Source organism: Balaenoptera musculus, chromosome 16 (genome assembly GCF_009873245.2).
Source record: "Balaenoptera musculus isolate JJ_BM4_2016_0621 chromosome 16, mBalMus1.pri.v3, whole genome shotgun sequence".
NCBI lineage: Eukaryota > Metazoa > Chordata > Mammalia > Artiodactyla > Balaenopteridae > Balaenoptera > Balaenoptera musculus.
The window spans coordinates 83,590,189-83,610,108 of NC_045800.1; the positions used below are offsets into that span (position 1 = coordinate 83,590,189).

Sequence of the window (19,920 nt, forward strand, 5' to 3'; positions counted from 1 at the left end):
CTAATCTGACAGTTTTTGGAGTGAAGAATGCACTCCTTTTGCTTACATCTCCTGTGTGGCTCTGGGTACAGGTACCCCAGCAATGGCAGGAAGACCCCTTGGTTTTTTTCAAAGTCCACCCAAATATGATGTTCTTGATCTACTGCATCACCAAGAGTCCTGGAATGTAGTTCTAAAAGAAGGTGCTTGGCGTTTATAGGCTGGAGCTCGAAGTCTCATTGTGTGCACACGTGTGCGCCCTGTGCTTTAACTCCTGATATTTGCCCAGGCTGTACCCTGCCCTCTTCTCCCCTCGCCCTCAAGTTTTGGCCATTAATTGACCTTTAGCGCTAACGTTTAATACTTCTGGGTCACCAACCATTGCAAAGTATTTTTGTTATTATGAATGAATTCTTGCTACTTACTGAATTCATCAGGCATCTTTCAGGTGTCATTCAAACAGGGATGTGTCTGTAGAGCTTTCTTTTTCTTCCCTTTTATCTGGTACCGTGTACAGTAAATCATGCGAATGGCGTATGCCATCGTTAGCACATGTTTGACTTTAAGATGCTTTGGCTAAAGTAATACACTTAAATGTCTTGATCTTTAAGTACTACTTTAGAAAGTAAAACTCTCCAAAATGTGGCAGTAAGTTTTGTTATAATATGACAAAAGCGTTGGGGGCGGGTGGGCGAAACGGGCGAAGGGGGTCCCCCGTGTGGTGATGGATGGAAACTAGGCTTGTGGTGATCACTCTACGGTGTAGACGGGTGCGTGCCCTTACACGGAACTTACCTAACGGTAACGACGGCACTGAAACCAAATGGGAACATAAATCTCGTGCCTTCAGCACAGTCGTCGTTAGATGTGCCCACGATGGGTGACGAGCAGGCGGCCTCCATGTGCCGCCTTCCATCCTCCGCCCTCGCAGGCCCCTGCACCTGCTCAGTCCCTCAGTCTTGCTGACCCTGCCCCCTAGCCCTGCCCTCCCATCCCCCGCCACCCCTCGCAGCTCAGACCTGCTCCATCTCTTGCACTGACCTTTCTAGCTGGTCTCCCCGTATCCAGGCTTTTCTCCGGCCCTCTCTGCACTCCACGCGTCTTCATACCCGTTGGCAGGTGCCAACGTGGCGGCGTGATGCGCAGCGCCGGTCCCCGCCTCCCCACCCCTGCCCACACCTTCCTGTTCCCGCTGCCGGCCCGCTTCCCCCTCCTCTGCCTCGGGGGCCCCGCCCGTGGCCCTCGAAGATGCAGCGCACGTGGCCGCGACCTCAGGGAGGGCTTCCCTGGCAGGCGACCCCGGGACGGGTTCGCTCTCTCTGGTGTCCGCTCGCCGGGGCAAGACGTCTGTCTTAGTTGTCTTCGTCCTGGGCTGCCTGGCACAGGGCACAGAGCTGGTGCCACAGAGACGTCAGGATCTAGAGTGAGTCCGGACGTGCCGGGAAGTGCCCGTAACGCAGCAGGCTTCGGACCCGTCTGTTAGTGCGTTCTGAAAACGCGTTCTGCTTGTTTCTTCTTGGGGGCCAAAGTGTTTAATGTTTAAACACTAATATTAATATGTTTGCATTTACAAAGCATATCGTATATATTGCGTTTTAAAGCCAAGCCTCATGAAGGTGTTAAAAATATAAGCAGGCACATTTTCTAATTCACTCTTTCACAAGAAGAGAAAAGCCAAGTGAGGAAAAAACTAATTAAAAGAAACTTTCTGTTCTCAGGAAAATATTATTCTTACACGTTTACCCTTAAATTAGTAAATCAGTAAATAGTTTTATTAGTAAATTAGTAAATATTTTTAAAGCAAATGAAAATATTCTTATGTTTAATGTCCAGAGAATTCTTAAGAGAAATAAAATGTCATCTCTTAGGATGGAAAATCCGTGGGAGCTCTAACGTGGTAACTGTCCGTGGCCTGGGACTGACTTGCAATTGTTCTTTACCTAAACAGTGTGATCGCTTACTCAGTGATCGTGGGAGCCCTGATGGCGAGTGGAAAAGAAGTAGCAGGAAAAATTCCCAAAGGGAAGGTATGTCGGAGCTGGAGCTGGAAGGGAAACATTTAAATCCCAATCTGCGGAGTTTTGTGTTGAGACACACGAATGCAACGGATCCCAAAGGGAGCTTCCCCTCGTGTTTGATCACATTCTTAAATTTCTTTCTTTTTCAGTTGGTTGACTTTGAAGCTATGACCGCCCCTGGTTCAGAGGCCTTTAGCAAAATAGCTAAAAGCTGGATGAACTTGAAAAGGTAACTGCTTGATAGGGGTCAAACAAAAGAATGTTACAACTGAAAAGGGAAAGAAGGGGCTCCCCGTTACTTTTGGAGCGCCCTGAAACTGGAATTGTGCTCATTTGTATGAGTTATGATTATACAATGAATTTAATCCACTTTTCAAGGTTAAAATGTTTTTGCTGTTGCGTAAGACCCCTTAACAGGTGAGTATATGGATAAACGTGAATAATGAATAAAGTAAGGAAACCGGTTTGTGAAGAAAGGGTTACAAATGTCTTATTTATATAGTCAGATATCCACATCTCTTGCCTAATCCGCCCTTTGTCCCAGACTCTCAGGGTCAGTATTCGGGAGTGACTTTGAACATTGAGCTGCACCCGATTCACACTGAGTCTGGGTGGTAGTGCCTGCCTTTCAGCTGCATTTTTCCTGCACTCTGGGTTTTGGGAAGGTGGTACTTTATTGTTATTTAGGTGCAGAATACACGTGAGTCAGGAAATGCTAGCCAGAAATTACCCCTGACGATTACGGTGGGAGAGCCTAGCAGACTCTGCTCTTTCCTGGACCTTGTTTTCAGAAGCACCACGGGGAACGTTTAAATTTGCGATGAAATTAAACTCACAGATGCTTTCATAGTTAGTTAAGAATAAGCAAATCTCACTGTCTAACCTTATTTATTCCTGCTCCTTCTCCATGTTTTTTATATCATAACCACCTCCAGTTCTGCCTTTCATTACCTACTGAACACAGCAACCTCTCTAAAAGTTGCTGGATAATTTGTGCTCTGTTTAAAACAGAAATTTGTGTCTGTAGGACACTTTTGTCCAGTTTGCAAGGATTCCATGAGCTCTGTAATGGAAACTCCTAACAGCTACACCTTGTTGCAGTATATTCTTGTTTCACGTTTACTAGTTTACACATGTTTTAGTAACATGACCATAGCGACTGACTGGTCCCTCGCCTCTGTTTCCTACATCATTTTACAGTGTTGAGCTTTCAACAACTCTTTAAGGAAAAGATAGCAACACTACCCTATGTTGTGCAGCTGCCGTTTCACAGCGTACCTTGACACCCATCCCACGCTCCTGCTAACTCTGGGAGTTAGGAACCCTCTCCCTCTTGCTGCAGATATGGGAAGCGGGGCTGAGAGGAACCCCTAACGCTGATAAGGATCAAGGCTAGACCCGAAACCTGTGTCTTCCGGTTCCACGTCCAGCATGCGCCCCAAAGGGACGTGCGTGCGTAACACTCACTGTGCAAATCAGGGATTGATTTTTCTTTCCAAAGACTGGCTGAATTTCCCAGCAGCTCATGGTGGGAGCCTGCCCGTACCCCAGATCATCGCTGCAGCAGGACCTGCTCTGTTCACAGCGCCCCCTGCTTTGTAACATTGTCTGATGTCGTGCGTAGGGAGTATTGGAAAGTGATATCGTAATAGGAATTAATAGACCGTAAGCTTTGCCTTTTTCGTACAGTTGTGTTGATTTTCACACCCTCGCTTTGCGTTTTTCTTTTTCAGTATCTCACCTTCTTATAAGACTCTTCCGTCCGTGTCTGAGACGTTCCCAACGTTAAGATCAATGATCGAGGTGCTCAACACGGACTCCTCCCCACGTTGTCTTAAGAAACTCTAGTTACGCTGTGGTATTTATACAAGTAAAGGGCCGGACCTCTTGCTTCTTAAGTTATTTTTTAAAACATGGAATTATAAAGAAATTAGGTCCTTTATTACTTTTGATACCAATTTTTGATAGGGATTGAATACTTGAAATCATTTTCCTTACCTTTCCGAACCATAACAAAAATCATGGAAGAGGGTTTTGGGGTGACAGAAAAGCTCTGTGGGAGGGGAGGCATACGTATCAGCCAGCAGCCTCTTGGTTTCCACTTACAAAGTCATACAACTCCTTCCTCCCAGTGAAGAAAGTTTATTCCAAAAACCAAAAATCAATCATTAAAAGGAACAAAACCAACAACAAAACAGGAGTGATTTCATTCCTTTAAAGATCTGGATATTCTTCAAAGACCTTCTTTTTAGGCACATTGTGAGAAGGCATCTTGTTTTCAACTCACATAATCCTCATGCGTGGGCTCTCCGTGGTGTTTGAGCCACGGGAGATTTGTGGCCATCAGAGTGCTCCCGGAGCGCGTGGCCAGGAACGTTGAATGAGGCAGACAGTTTTTGCCAGTGATTCAAACACTGGATTATGGAAACATGTTTGTTTTTCTCCTCTTTGCTGGAAAAAATAAATGGGGGTGATTTCTGTAAATCACCAGTTTTTGACACTGGATTATGTACGTTTTCATTGTGTGCACCAGTTTCACTTTCAGGTTATAAGAACAGTCAGAAAATTACTGATTTCCTTTTTCAGACAGGGTAGTTGACCGTAAATGGGTTCAATTAAACTGTTGCCATTTCCAAATCATTTTCAGTTTTCTTTGATTTTTGTTAAAGAGTTAAACTAGTCACTGCTTCTTTCCGTTATTTAGCTTTTGTCTCGCAGGCTTGCACGAGAGGGACACAGCAGTGTCTGCAGGCGTCCATGCTCGTTGGCAGGGACTTAACGCTGGGCCCTGGCAGAGTTGTCTGTGGTCTCAGCAGAACGTGGCCATTTGGTCAGATAGGACTTGCCCTTTGGACAGATGCTGTTCTGGGGCCTGACATGTGCTTCAGAACAACCACCAAGATTGGCTCGTGTTCTCCTCTCATCTGGATGGTGATAGAAATTGTCAGGTACACCTCACTTTAGAAAGAGATTTCACACCCACAGGCCAGCTTTCCCCTGGGTCTTCATTTTCACATTACAGATGAGGGAGTTGAGGCTCTGGCAGGTTGATGACTCTCCCGGGTCCCCCAGCTATTAAAAGCCAAGGTGCTAGGATCCAGCCAGGCCTCTCTGACCCCCCAGGGCCTAGCCTGCCTCACCACGGTCTCGAGGCACCAAGGATTCATTCGCAGGTTCTTCTCAAGATTCAGAGTACTTAACACTGTTCCGTGCAAAATCTCCATCTATCTGTTACATTTCTCTGCACTCTCAACTTCATGCTGTTTGACCAAACTGGGCTACCTAAAGACTTCTGAAGCCACAAAGGAGCTGCATCCAGATATAGCCTACAGCACTGCAAAGTGAGATAGGGATTGCAGAGGTTAAACAAAGGAGAAATGAGTAAGTTTTTAAACTTTTCCCTCTTTTTGCTTATTATCTCAAAAGCAAAATCTTTCAACTTTATCAAGGACTTTTCTTCACTTTATCACCAACTCTTCAAGATTTTAAATTGTGAGACACCCATTTTTCAGTTGGGGAAATGGTCCAAATAAATTAGCTGACTTTTCTGAAATATACGACAGTGTGTTGAAACCCCAGAATTAGTATATAATTTTTCCTTGGAACTTAGTTTACCAACTCCAAATGACTACGTTTCAGCTTTTATTTAAATAGCCCAGTTTCTCCTCATGTGAGTATTATAACTATCATGTCATTAGACATACTGAAATGCCAAATTCTGTGATCCCAAGATGTTCTGGGAAAACCTTTCATCTTCTGCTCCAAGTCCCAAAATACTTGAGCCAACCTGACTGTGGTCTGAACAGAGCAGGTCTGTTTGGTGGCCGAGAGGGTACTGGGCTCCCGTTCCCATCTTTGAGGGTTCTTGTCTCGAGAAGGTCATGAAGATTTGGAATGCATTTTTATATCATAATGTTTAAAGTTCTCTCGTCACATCTTCTGCTACATTGAACAATTTCACCTAAAAATCAGAATTGCATTATACAAGCTGTCCTCTGTTTAACGCTTTTTTAAAACGTAAGTCTTTAAAATCAGAATCAGGTTCACCTTTATCCTTAAAATTTCATATAGAAAACTTTTGATCATTCTGAAGAAACAAGGCTGCTCTGTGCCTTCTGTCTGTGTTTGGTTTTTAGCTCATCAGATACCCTGATCCTTCCGATTTCGTGGCACAGAAATTAGGGCTCTCCTGCTCGGCCTGTGATACCCTGAGCCTACCCCCAGCTCTGTGATGAAAACTGGAAATGCCAGGTTTGAGAGGCTTTTCTGCCCCAGGTCAGATCTGAGTGTGAGAGGCTGGGTTCCCAGTGTTTTGCAGGTTGGTCTGATTGTGTACCTGCATTTTGGTTCTCTTATGCTACAGCTATTACCATTAGAAATTCTTTGCGTAACTCGTTTGCCTACTAGTTGTCTGTCTTAGGACCCCTTTACCCCCTAGATGATTTGAAGTGCGTGTTAGAGGGGGCTGTGCATTGGTCCGGAAATGTCACCCAGGACGCAGTCCGTTAACAAGCCAGCGCTTCTCTCCCTCCTACAAAATACCACCCCCTATCGCTCCACTCTCCCTCAGCTCCATTGCTGCCTCCCCCGTGCCTGTAATCTCTCCTGACCCCTTTCTGCAGTCTCGACATGTCTTCCTGCTGCTGCTCTGATTAATCCTCACAAAGCATCTCAGCGCCCGGAGATAAAACCCAGTCTTCTACAGTAGCGGCCCAGCCCACGCCCGACGTGGCCTCTCTCTGCTCTTGCCCTCACCTACACGCTCCAGCCGCTCTCTTTTCTTTCCATCAGCTCTCTGAGGCTTCTCCTTCCCCGGGGGCCTCACAGTTAACTCAGCACCGTCCAGTGGGACTGTCTGCCGTGATGCAGATGTTCTGTAATTTGCCTGGTTCAGTGTGGCAGTCGCCAGCCACATGTGACTGCTGAGCGCTTGAAGTGGGGTGAGCGTGGCCAGGGAACTGAGCGTTTACTTTATTTTAAAGAATTTATATAGCCATGTGGAGCTAGTGGCTATTATACGGGATAGCACAGCCTAGAGAGTTCTGGATTAGACTAGAAGAAGCTTTGTCATGGGAATAATCCCAAATGGTGTCCCCCGGTGGTAATTAACTGTATTATGAACATGTTGTTACAGACTTTTCCAAGTATCTCAGCTCTATGTGTAAAAAGGCTCCCATGAACAACATGTTCAGACTTTCAAAAGACTAAAAGATCCTGTAGGTAAGACTTGTTAGCAAACTAGGAATTTTGCGTGGAACATTATTTCTGTTGAGGAAAGTGTGAGGGACAGGAAACTAAGCTCCAGCTCTCCAGTGCTTGCCTTTCAGGCAAGATTTATACGAATCAGAACAGAGATCAGCAAAGTCACCTGAAGAAACCTGTGTGTCCCAGACCAGCAGAAGTTGGCTATATGTTCACGAACATTCTCAAGATGTCTGTCTTGGAGCCTGTGACTCCTCACCCCAACGTCACTTCCTTCCCCCACTCTTCCCTATGCCCTAAGTGACCCCCTCCCACCCAGCAGCTTCGGCCAGAGCCCCAGGGGCCTCCCCGAGCCTGCCCTGGGCCATCCAGTTGACTCCAAAGTGTCCCAGATACGCTCTTGTCCAGCCATCATCACTGTCACGCCCAAGCTATTTAAATTTAAAGCGGTTAAATAAGATGAAAGTACACACTTGTTCCTCAGTCACACCTGCCCCATTCTGAGTGCCCAGGAGCCGCCGGTGACTGCTGGCTGCCATACTGGATGGGACAGAGGCGGGAACGTTTCCATCATCACAGAAAGTTGTGCTGGACGGTGCTGCTACCCTGAAAACAGGCTGCCCCTCCACGCTTGTGCATCAGACGATAACTAGAGTGGGAGTCCCTGTGGTTTTAAGCAAGAGTACAGGTTTTGAGGGGCTTGGGGTAAAAATCACAGAGTTCAGTTGCAGCGCAGGGAGATGAATGGGAGGAGAGGGAAAGGAAATCACCACCAGCAGCTTGAAAAATCTCCACTGATTACTGACTCGGGGATCTGGGGGTAGGCCTGGGGTCTGCGTCCTCCCTGAGGAGATTCACACACAGGTGGTCCAGGAACCACATGTGAGAAGCATCAAGCTAGGATATGAAAACCTGCCTCGCTGCCTTGGGAGTTTTTTTTTCCCCTCCCCTTTATGAAACCCCATAGAACCAAGTATCTTCTTGAATAATGTAGCTGCGATTAGAATTATGGTCGTCCTTCTGTTCTTCAAGCTACGTTCCCACGAATATAAAATCACTTTAGTGCTACAATTTGCAAGCCTCAACTTTACCAGTATTGTAGCTGGTAGTCCACAAAAGTTGGGTATGCAAACATATATGAAACTGATATTTCTCTATAATTGAATACAACTCAGTTCACAAGCTCCAGTTTCTACCAGTACTGAAAAATGTAACCCAATCACCGAATCACGGTGATTTGGACATTTCCAGTTTCAAGCTGCCTTATTGGGGGACTTCCCTGGTGGGCCAGTGGGTAAGACTCTGAGCTCCCAATGCAGAGGGCCCGGGTTCGATCCCTGGTCGGGGAACTAGATCCCACACACATGCTGCGACTAACAAGTCTGCATGCCGCAACCAAAGATCCTGCATGCCGCAACTAAAGATCCCGTGTGCCACAACTAAGACCCAGCACAGCCAAAATAAATAAATATTTGAAAAAAAGCTGCCTTTTTGAAGCTCCCCGTCAAACAGGACAGGACGGTCTGACCCGGAGTGGGGCGGCTCAGCTGCCCGCTGTGCTCAGTGCCAAGGGGCCCCACTGGGTGTGTCGTGCACGCCCTGCTCACTGGCAGCGGCTGCGTCTGTGCGGCCACTGTGTCCGGCCATCGCTGGCCCACAGGTGCATGCGTGGCCTCTTCACCTCCCCTTCCCCTCGGCAGCCACTGGACACCGTGCTGCGTGAGCAGGGCGGGGCTGAACCGTCCACCCACGCTGGAGGCTCCCCCATCGGCTGTCGCTCCTCTGCTCTTGGGGCCTGTGCTGGGCTGGGGACTTCTCCATGGGGCTGGCTGCCATCTTCCCCGGGGGAGGGCCCTTTGGAGCTAACACATCTTGAGCACTTACTATGGCTGGCATATTTCTAAGTAAGCACCTGTGTTATCTCTACTTCGATGGCTCAGATGGGGGAGTGACTTGCCCGTCACAGCTCTTGAATTTTGCCCGAGTGCTTGCCACTGAGTAAGCAAGCACTTACTTGGTGGGGCGGGGCAGTGGGGATGGGCTCCGGTACCATCGGCCTTAACCCCTAAATATATGTCCACTTACTAAGTCAATCAGATAAAGAAAAATAGAGTTACAATATGATACATCAATCCCACTCCTGGGCGTATATCTGGAAAAGACAGAAACTCTAATTCAAAAAGATGCATGCACCCCTATGTTCATAGCAGCACTAGTTACAATAGCCAAGACATGGAAGCAACCTAAATGTCCATCAACAGATGAATGGGTAAAGAAGGTGTGGCACATGTATACAATGGAATATTACTCAGCCATAAAAAAAGAATGAAATAATGCCATTTGCAGCACCACAGATGGACCTAGAGATGATCACACTAAGTAAAATACTTAGAGAAAGACAAATACAGGATCACATATATGGAATCTAAAATATGACACAAATGAACTTATTTACAAAACAAAAACAGAATCACAGACATAGAAAACAAATTTATGGTTACCACAGGGGAAAGTGGAGGGAGGGACAAATTAGGAATTTGGGATTAACAGATACACACTACTATATATAAAATAGATAAACAACAAGGACCTACTGTATAGCACAGGTAACTATATTCAATATCTTGTAATAGCCTATAATCGAAAAGAATCTGAAAAAGGACATGTGTGTGTGTGTAGCTGAATCACTTTGCTGTACACCTGAAACATTGTAAATCAACTATACTTCAATTTTAAAAAAAGTATTAAAAGGAAATAAAATGTGAAAAGTACCATGTTTCATTGAAAAATAAAACTGCCTTGAGCACAGCAGGCCCAGGGATGAATCTCCCCTGGGATTTGACCTGGGCGGACAAAGGAAGGAAGGAAGGAAAGAAGGAAGGAAGGAAGGGACGGAGGGAGGGAGGCAGGAAGGAAAAAAGCTGTAAAGTACACTGACTGCTTCCCGCCATATACCAGGTAGAAATGCCACCATGTTTTTAGAGGATCTCCCAGCGGTCATCCACTGGGGGACCATATGGATTGGCTTGTAATTTAATGCAACTCTAGAGATTGCCTAAGAATGAACAAATTTGTCAAGGCTTGTAATCTCAACTAAGACGAACAATTGTCACTTATTAGGATCAGAATTTAAAATAATACATCTCTGACCAAAAATAGATTCTGAATCAATGAATCTTTCAGTTAGTAAGCTTAGTAGGTCTAGAACAATTTTTACATGCAAATTAAGTCCTAAATTACCATTGTTGTGTAAAAGTCACTCCTGAAGTGAACATAGCATCTTCTGCTTCAGGTAAATATGTGTATGTTAACTATCCATCCCATTTCACAAAGGTTTAAAATAATGCATAAAAATACATGCAATACAGAAGAATAGTACAAGGGGGGAACCAACAAACTATTAAAATACACACTTCAAGGCTTCCCTGGTGGCGCAGTGGTTAAGAATCCGCCTGCCAGTGCAGGGGACACAGGTTCAATCTCTGGTCCGGGAAGATCCCATATGCTGCAGAGCAACTAAGCCCGTGCGCCACAACTACTGAGCCCGTGCGCCACAACTACTGAAGCCCGTATGCTTAGAGCCCGTGCTCTGCAACAAGAGAAGCCACCGGAATGAGAAGTGCAAGCACCACAACACAGAGTAGCCCCCGCTTGCTGCAACTAGGGAAAGCCCGCGTGCAGCAACGAAGACGCAACACAGCCAAAAAAAAAAAAAAAAAAAAAAATTTGAAATACACACTTCACGTTTTTAAGGTACATGCCTTTCAATGCGTCCAGCAGTTTAGAATGTAAAGGGTTCTCAGATTATCTGGTTGAGGTCTTGCAATTTGTAACAGAAGAAACTGGGACACGAAGAGGTGAGTTTCCCAAGTTACACAGGGAGGGCCGACAGGGCTATAAAGGGTACCATCGCTGATTCTACTGCACAAAGCCTCTGACCACCACCCCTCCCAACCCATGGGCCTTCTCCTCTTCAGGCTAAATAGCCCCTTACATTGCTCTTCTCCCTTCCTCTTTAAACTTTTACCTCCTCTTCTTACTTCTTAAAATGAAACATTTATAAAAGTAACAGTCCAGCTATGGTCTGGCCAGCACAGTGTGTAAAGGAGCTATCTTTTTCTTTTAAAAAATCTTTTTGTTGAAGTACAACATAATATGAGAAATGCACATATGTGTTCACATTGATGAATTGTCACAAACCCAACATACCTTTATAACCAGCATCTAGATGAAGAAACAGAACATTACCTGAAGCCCAGGAATTTATATATATATACATATATATATATATATATATATATATGCATGGTAAATATATGTCATAAATTTTATATAAATATAACAAAGACTGCAGTAATTCTGTGAGGCAGTTAATCACACTACTGACCTAAGTCAACCAAAAACCCCTAACCTAACTCTTCCCTAGCTGTGACTATGTTTGTTTAATAAAGCTTTACCATTTGATCTTTTAATCTCCATCAAGGACAATCTTAATCAGTATGGGTCCATGCTTTCTTATACCTGTTTTCTTTTTTTCACTTCATTACAAAATCTAGTTGTCATTCAATACATTACCTGCCCTTTTAGTTTTGTGTCAGCAATAATTGACTTCCTTTCTTTCTTTCTTTCTTTTTTTAGTGTGTTCACAATGTTTTATTTGTATATGATTTCATCAGCTAATGGATGAGGCAGAAGGTACCACTGCAAACCCTGCCCCATTCACTACCTTCCAGCAGTTTCTCTCCAGCATGTAATGACACGTATTGAAGGAAAGGAATTCCCACTCTTATATTTTTACCCAGTATAAGCTCACTGATGACCTATGGTGATCACTGATGATAAGGTCTATCTTCGAAAACACAGCTTTCCTAACCTCTGCATTCATAGGCTTTCTGGTTATACATAACCATATAATCAGCTATACATTACTGCTCAAGGCTTTTCCACATAGAATGTACCAGGTTTTCCCTATGTGTTTTTTGTGCCATAAAATAAGATGTAATTGGCCACTGCAGGCATAACCACATTCAGCGCATTCATAAGGTTTCTCTCCTGCACAAACTTTCTGTTATGTCCTGAGGGTGCACCTCTGGCATCTGAGTGTTCCATAAGGACTACATTCCTATCTGTGAGGAGCCCACTGATGTATAATGATGAGTGAGGGGTCGCAGAAGGCATCTGCACAGTTACCATGTTAACAGGGCTTTTCCCCTGCAGGAGTTCACTAGTATCTAATAAGCTGTGACCCTTTATGGAAGGATATTCCACCTTCACTGAATCTACTTCTTTCTCTCTTGTGCGTGTCCCCTTGTGTTTAATCAGGCATGGCATGTGGGAGAAAGCTTTCCCACACTCGTTGCATCCATAGAGCCTCTCTCCCGTGTGAGTTCTTTGATGGACAATGAGCATTGTCTTTGTAGTGAAGGCTTTCCCACAGTCACTGTATCCATAGGGGTTCTCTCCTGTGTGAATTCTCTGATGTTTAATGAGTCCTGATTTCTGTGAACAAGATTTTCCACAGTCAATACATGTATACAGGGAGTCTTTCCTGTATGAAATCGCTGATGCGCTATGAGGCATGCCTTCTGGCTGAAGGCTTTACCACATTCAGTGCATCCATAGTGTTTCTATCCAGTGTGAGTTTGTTAGTGTATAATAAGACTGCCCTTCTGTGTGAAACTTTTTCCACATTCACTACATATATGAGATTTCTCTCCTGTATGAACTTTCTGATGCAAAATGAGCTGTGATTTTCTGGAGAAACCTTTCCCACACTCATTGCATACATGGGGTTTTTCTCCTCTTTTGTTTCTCTGATGTATAATGAGCTCTGCCTTCCTGCAGAAGGCTTTGCCACATTCAGTACAGTCATAGGGGTTCACTTCTGTACAAGTTCTCCAGTGTTCAGTTAGCTTGAACTTTCTGTAGAATGCTTTCCCACATATACTGCATACATGGGGTTTATTTCCCATATGAGTCTTCTGATGTTCAGTAAGCTGAAATTTCCTGAGGAAGGCTTTTCCACACTCACTGCACACATAGGGTTTCTCTGCTTTGTGAGTTCGCTGATGTTCAATGAGCTTGAACTTGTTGGAGAAAGTTTTCCCGCACACACTGCATCCATGGGGTTTCTTTCCTGTACGAATTCTCTTATGTTCGTTGAGCCAAGACTTCTTGAGGAAGGCTTTCCCACATTCGGTACATTCGTGGGCATTCTCTATTTTGTGTATTTGCTGATGTTTAATTTCAGTATAAGTTTGCTCATGATTAGCATGGAGAAAGGATCTCCCATCTCCATTAAACTCAGCAGGCTCCTTTTTAATCACAGCTTCTACTCTGGTTGATTACATCTGAATATGATTTCAAAGTTTTCCTGTGTAAATCAACTACAGCATGATTTGGCCTTAAAGGAAAACAACTTTTGCTCTGACAAATAATATTCCCAAATGCATTCTGTTCATAACACTGTTCCATCCTCTTCAGCATATTTTGGTTTTGCCGGTGCGGCTGCACATGATCATCCACTTTCTCAATTTCTGGATGGGGGTGACTATGAACTTAATCTTCTAAGGTCTGTGGTGGTTCTCTTTGTTCCAAGTTTGCTAACTTGATACCCCACTGACACAGGTGATTCTCCAGCATCATGTCTCGGTAAAGGTCCTTCTGAGCAGGGGTCAGGAGCTCCCACTCCTCCCAGGTGAAGTCAACAGCCACATCCTCCAGTGTCAGTGATCCCTGAATTCCTCTTGATCCCACTCCCATCTCCTAGTGGCTATACTTAATTTGTGAATTCTTTCATTTCAGGTCCTCTCAATAAGCAATTTCTTATTAGGATTAATCCAATGAGAAAAACTGTATAATATCTCAAGCTTATTCAAGACTTTATGCCTCCAATTTTTAAAAAAAATTCTATCATTATATAATTGGTATTATATATCTGTTTGTGATTTAAAAACTCTTTGGTCTATGAACATTCGCATCTTAAGTGCCTTTATTGACTAATAAAGTCTTGACTTCTGCAATGCATTCAGTATCAAGAACACTTTCATTAAAATAGTCTTCACCTATGCCCATGTTCTTAACCCCTCTTCTCTCCTTTTCTATATCTCCTTCCTCTCCACCTTTGGATCAACTAAACTATACTTTAATATTGGTGATGCACTTGCGTGGTAGCCCAGTCCCAGCCCACCTGGTGAAACACAGACTGATTCAGCCTGAGCAGTCCCAAGCTTCCCAATACTCTGGTGGCACAGGATGAAACCAGAAAGTATTGAGATTACACACTGCTACATTTCTCCTAAAAATCTCCTAAAATCTCCTAAAATTTTTTGAACACCCACGCATGTGTAATAATGATTAAACTCAATTGTCTGGGACTTCCCTGGTGGTACAGTGGTTAAGAATCTGCCTGCCAATGCACAGGACACGGGTTCAATCCCTGGTCTGGGAAGATCCCACATGCCACGGAGCAACTAAGCCCATGCGCCACAGCTACTGAAGCCCGCGTGCCTAGAGCCCGTGATCTGCAACAAGAGAGGCCACTGCAATGAGAAGCGTGTGCACTGCAACAAAGAGCAGCCCCCGCTCGCCGCAACTAGGGAAAGCCCATGCACATCAACGAAGACCCAACGCAGCCAGAAATAAATAAAATTAAAAAAAAAATTATAACTGAAAAAAAACCTCAGGTGTCTTTGGTATTTTGCCAACCTTGGAACATATAAAACCTGTAACCTTACACGTATTTTTCCTTTTCTGTTGTTATTATGAAATGTACCAAGATAGGAGGACATAACGTATTCTATTTGACAATTGGTTTACAACCTCCAAATATTCAGGCATATGAAATGTGGGCTTCTGTCTCTAGTCTTGCTTCAGGCCCTCAGAATGTTAGGGCTGGGCTGGAAGGCGGCGGTCCCGTCTCTGCTCCTGCTGCTGTCTGCAGACCCTCGGTCCCCACGTGGTAGGCTCAGGGCTACCACAAGCACTAGGCTTTGGTCCAGGACCCAAAGACAGGCCATCAGTCTCAGTCCTAGTTCCAGGATGGTCTCAGGGAAAGGACTCTGATGGGCCAGCTGAGGTCAGGTGACCATTGATGGCAGAAGAACCATCAACTGTGGCCATAGGGTAGAGTCCTGTGATGATCTTGTAGTGACGACGAAAAGGGGATGGGCATTGCTGGGCTGACAATCCCCACCTTGTCCAATATGCTTTGACAGAATATAGTTGTTTTATTTTGTTCAGCAGACCTTTCTTCTTAGCGGTTTCAAGTCATACATTTACCTGTATTTAGAATAATGTATCTTTTCTAACTGAGCATGATTTCCAGAGGAGAAACTTCCCAAACCTAAGTTACAAGATGGGTGGCCATACAGCCCAGTTTGCTCAGAACAGTCTTGATTTATGCCTGTTGTCCCACTGTAATTATTAATAGTGCCCCTTTTCAGTCAAAGATATTCTGGTTTAGATGAGCGTTCATACGCTCAGCGTGCCTCTGATTATAAGTGGTCTTTTGTTCGGTGAGCATGAATGTTAATTTATATTCCTGATTGGTCCATGTGGAGCCTTCCTCCCAGACACATTTGGCCATCATTTGGTCCCAGGAACTACTAGAGGCCAAGCAGTGTCCTACATAATGGAGTTGGAGTTGAGTAAGAAACCCTGTCCCGAAGGAGCCCATGGCCCTACTAGGAGAGAGAACACAAATTAGGTCGGTATAATACAGCCTACGAAATCTGGTGTGAACAGAGCAGGGAAGAAACTCTGCTGAGGAAATGGGGAAAGACCCAGAAAGGATGAAACATAACCCCATAAAGGATGGACCAGGTGACATGAACCTCAAAATTGCTGACTCTGGCATATTAGCTTGTGCCTCTTCTTTTTATCAGCTGCATAATCCAAAGCTGAGAAGTTCATCATCACACAGATGACTGCTGAAAGGAGAGTCCCATCCGGATGCCTTTCTGACAGTGAATCTGGGCCACCTCATCCAAGGTCAGTCCTGCACTAGGTGTCTCAGTGCCTGCAGCTAGAGGAGCAGACCGGCATGTGCTGTGCCACGTGTGAGGACACCAGAATGTCCTCACGTCCCTGTGAGACTTCACAGTCGGGAATCCCCCCGAGGCTGCTCTAGAACCAAGGCGGCCACATGAGCTGTGCACAGCATCCAGTCCGGAGACCTGGGTTCCAGAACCAGCCCTGCCGCCTACCACCAAGCAAATCACTTAATCCTTCCAGCCTTAATTTATATGGCAAAGGAAAGTGTGAACCTAAACAATCCACAGTGTTTCTTCTGGCCCTAAAACTTTTGTTTGTTGTATAGTCATCCCACTACAAATTCTTAAATCAAATGATCTCTTAATTAGCTAATTTGAGAAGATTCTTTCAGAAAAGTCAGAGCTACTTTAAAATAGTTTCTCCTTTTTATATGCATTTGGTGTAACCACAAAGACTTTTCTACCGATAAAACCTCTACCCAAGGCCTCTGCATTTTGAATCCTTCGTGGCAGATGTGGGAGAAACCAACCACTGTTGTAGTTTGTACCGCTTTGTAGACCAGTACAGTTCTGGCTCTCACTGTCCTTAAACCACCCTGTGTTGGGCATAAGGGCCATAAATAATTTCATAGTCTAAACTTTGGGTTCTTTCTGTCTCCTCAGACTCACTCTCAGGAAAGCCTTTCAAATCCCTCACTCTGTCCTAATGTCAAGAGTTGGATGGGACTTCCCTGGTGGTCCAGTGGTTAAGAATCCGCCTTCCAATGCAGGGGACACGGGTTCGATCCCTGGTCGGGGAACTAAGATTGCACATGCCGCGGTTCAACTAAGCCGGCGTGCCGCAACTACTGAGCCCACGCCCCGCAACTACTGAGTCTGTGTGCTGCAACTAAGACCCGACACAGCCAAATAAATAAATAAATATTTTTTAAAAAAGAGTAGGAGGCAGAGTGTGTGAGTGTGACTCACTGCCTGTCCTCCTTTACCCTCTCGTTACACAGCTGCTTCTTTCCTCCTCTTGGTAGAGCCTTCTCTGCTCTGTCCAGCTAGGCTTTCTTTCTTGATCTCTCTCCCCACTCCCCTCTCTCCTTCCTTCACTCCCTCTCTCTCTGTCTCTCTCTCAATCTCTCTCTCCCTCTCCAGCCCCCAACTTTAACAGCTTTTCTTGTGTTTATTGGCCATTTGTATTTCCTTTTTGAACGTCTTCATGATCTTTGGCTATTGCGTTCAACTTATTAAACAATAAATACAAGGAGTATAAAAAATGATACACAAACACCTAGGCACTCACCACCTGGCTGAAGAAAACAGTTGAAGCCCTCCATGTACTCTCCCCCCAGTCTCATCAGCAGCCCTTGTCGTCCCTAAGAGGTAACTGTGACCCTGAGTTGTGAGATCATATGGTCCATGTATCTCTTTATATTTTATTACACATATATGTTTCTCTGCTATTTCTCTTTTTTTTAATTAATTAATTTTATTTTATTTATTTTTGGCTGCTTTGGGTCTTCGTTGCTGCATTCAGGCTTTCTGTAGTTGTAGCGAGCGGGGGCTACTCTTCATTGCAGTGCACAGGCTTATTGCGGTGACTTGTCTTTTTGCAGAACACCGGCTCTAGGCGCGCGGGCTTCAGTAATTCTGGCACACGGGCTCAGTAGTTGTGGTTCGCGGGCTCTAGAGCTCAGGCTCAGTAGTTGTGGCACATGGGCTTTGTTTGTCCATGGCATGTGGGATCCTCCCGGACCAGGGCTTGAACCCATGTTCCCTGCATTGGTAGGCGGATTCTTAACCACTGCGCCACCAGGGAAGCCCCTCTGCTATTTCTTTTTGCTTGTGGCTATATCTGCAGCAATTTGCATCATGAGAAAACAGATTCTGTAGAACCATGCTTTTGTTGAGATAGCTAAACCCATCGCTCTTACCTAGTCTACCTTCTTGGTCGTAAGTGTAGGTAGGTAGTTTTTGTCTGGGGAAAAAAGTTGGTGACTATGGTGAAAAGATAGTTCTCAGACCATGACACAGTAGACAAGGGACACGATGTCCACCTCACAGGGATGCGAAGGAGCGTGTGCTATGAAACCTCTCCCTATACTGGTTCTCAGCGTTACACGTGTCTTTCCAATACAAGAAAAAAGAGCAAGATGGGACACAGGACACTGCTTACACTGAACTGTCTGTCTCCAGTTCATACATTCTTTCATTCATCCCATCCATCCAACCAATAGATGTTTACTGAGGACGCATCATAAGTGCTAGGCACTGAGCTAAGTAAGCGCTGGAGAACAGAAACAAAAAAGACATAATCGCTGCCCACTCATAGTTGAGTTACGGAAAGAGACAAGCAATCATAATAGTCACAGCTGAGAGTTGCTGAGCATTTACTATTTGCCAGGCACCATGCTAAGCACTCACTTGTCTCATTTAGTCCTCCTGCGAGACACGTAGAAGCGGAAATAAGATAGCACCTATGTAAAAATGGAAGAGGAGAAAAAGAAAGTCATTTAAGATCACACAGCCAGTAGATGGTGGAGCTGGGATTTGAGCCTTGGCCACGTGACCCAGAGCCTATGTCTTTACCATCTTCAGCAGGTGTCTCTGGAGAAAATCAGTAATGGCGGCTAAGTGAGGGAACGGCTACGACAGAGGAGTGAGAGGTGGCCTGGGACACTGACATCTGCAATGCAAAATTGAAAAGGGCTTGGGGATGAGGCCCAGCGAGGCCTCTGTGGAGCAAAGGGCGGCTCTTCTCTCTGCGCAGACACGTGATTCCGTCCTCGCCCGACAGACGCTTCAGGTTTCACTCTACTTTCATTAGTTTGGTGTTGGGACATTATAAATAAGCTAGTTTTGAGGGCTGGGGAAAAGGCATCCCCCAACTTGCTAACTTTGGGCAATAGAGAGGTTCCCTGTTTGTAAAACGCAGTGGGCGTGGTTCTTGCCAGGTGTCAGTCGGCGGATACCCGAGGGCCTAAGGGCTGCAGGGGAATTCCTCCTTTTTAAAAGCAACTGAGGAAAGCAGGCTGAGCTGTGTGGTCCAGCCAGACCCTCACGAGGCACATGAGGCTCTTTCCCTCACCTTTCTCTACTATGCTTTGGTGTGAAGTCAGAGTTTCCCGCTACTAAACCAACAGACGGCTAGAAGTCACGAGAAGCGAGACTTCCCTGGTGGCGCAGTGGTTAAGAATCCGCCTGCCAATGCAGGGGACGTGGGTTCGATCCCTGGTCGGGGAACTAAGATCCCACATGCCACGGGGCAACTAAGCCCGCGCGCTGCAACAAAGCAAAAAGAAAGAAATCACAAGAAGCAAGAGGTGGCAAGTTAATAAAAGAGCGAGTCATGGAAGGTTTGAATATGAGGACTCATGGACACCAGGGTAATGACATCTGTGGGCCATACCGTGGACATGGCCACCCAACACTGCCTCACCTTTACTGGGCTTCAGTCCTCCTCTGGAGAGACCCCTCCCCAGGAAACGAGGAGTTAACCTTTAGTTGCTAAAAGGAGCTTAGATGACAGCAACAGGCCCCCAAGTCTTCTGCCTCCTTGCAAATGGGCTTCGATTACTGCAGTTTATAGGAACAGTTCTCTGTTTCACATTAGTCAGGAAAATTACTCCAGCCTCAGCCTCTCACAAGGAAAATTCCACTTGTACTCTGGGTCCTGTACGCACGCACGCCTACTATGATTATAGCATACATCCCTGTAAATGCAAGTTAAGGCTCTGTTG

At 45.2% G+C, this 19,920-nt stretch overlaps 1 protein-coding gene across 1 annotated transcript in view; it reads left to right on the forward strand.

Annotated features, from left to right (window-relative positions):
• Positions 1 to 4,637, forward strand: part of TTC13 (tetratricopeptide repeat domain 13) — a 53,377-nt gene extending 48,740 nt beyond the window's left edge. The window contains exons 21-23 of the mRNA XM_036828086.1: positions 1,928 to 2,006; positions 2,147 to 2,226; positions 3,731 to 4,637. Of these exons, the coding sequence (XP_036683981.1) occupies positions 1,928 to 2,006; positions 2,147 to 2,226; positions 3,731 to 3,845 (274 nt within the window). The 3' untranslated portion in view covers positions 3,846 to 4,637. The remainder of the gene's footprint in view (positions 1 to 1,927; positions 2,007 to 2,146; positions 2,227 to 3,730) is intronic.
• Positions 4,638 to 19,920: the final 15,283 nt, after the last annotated feature.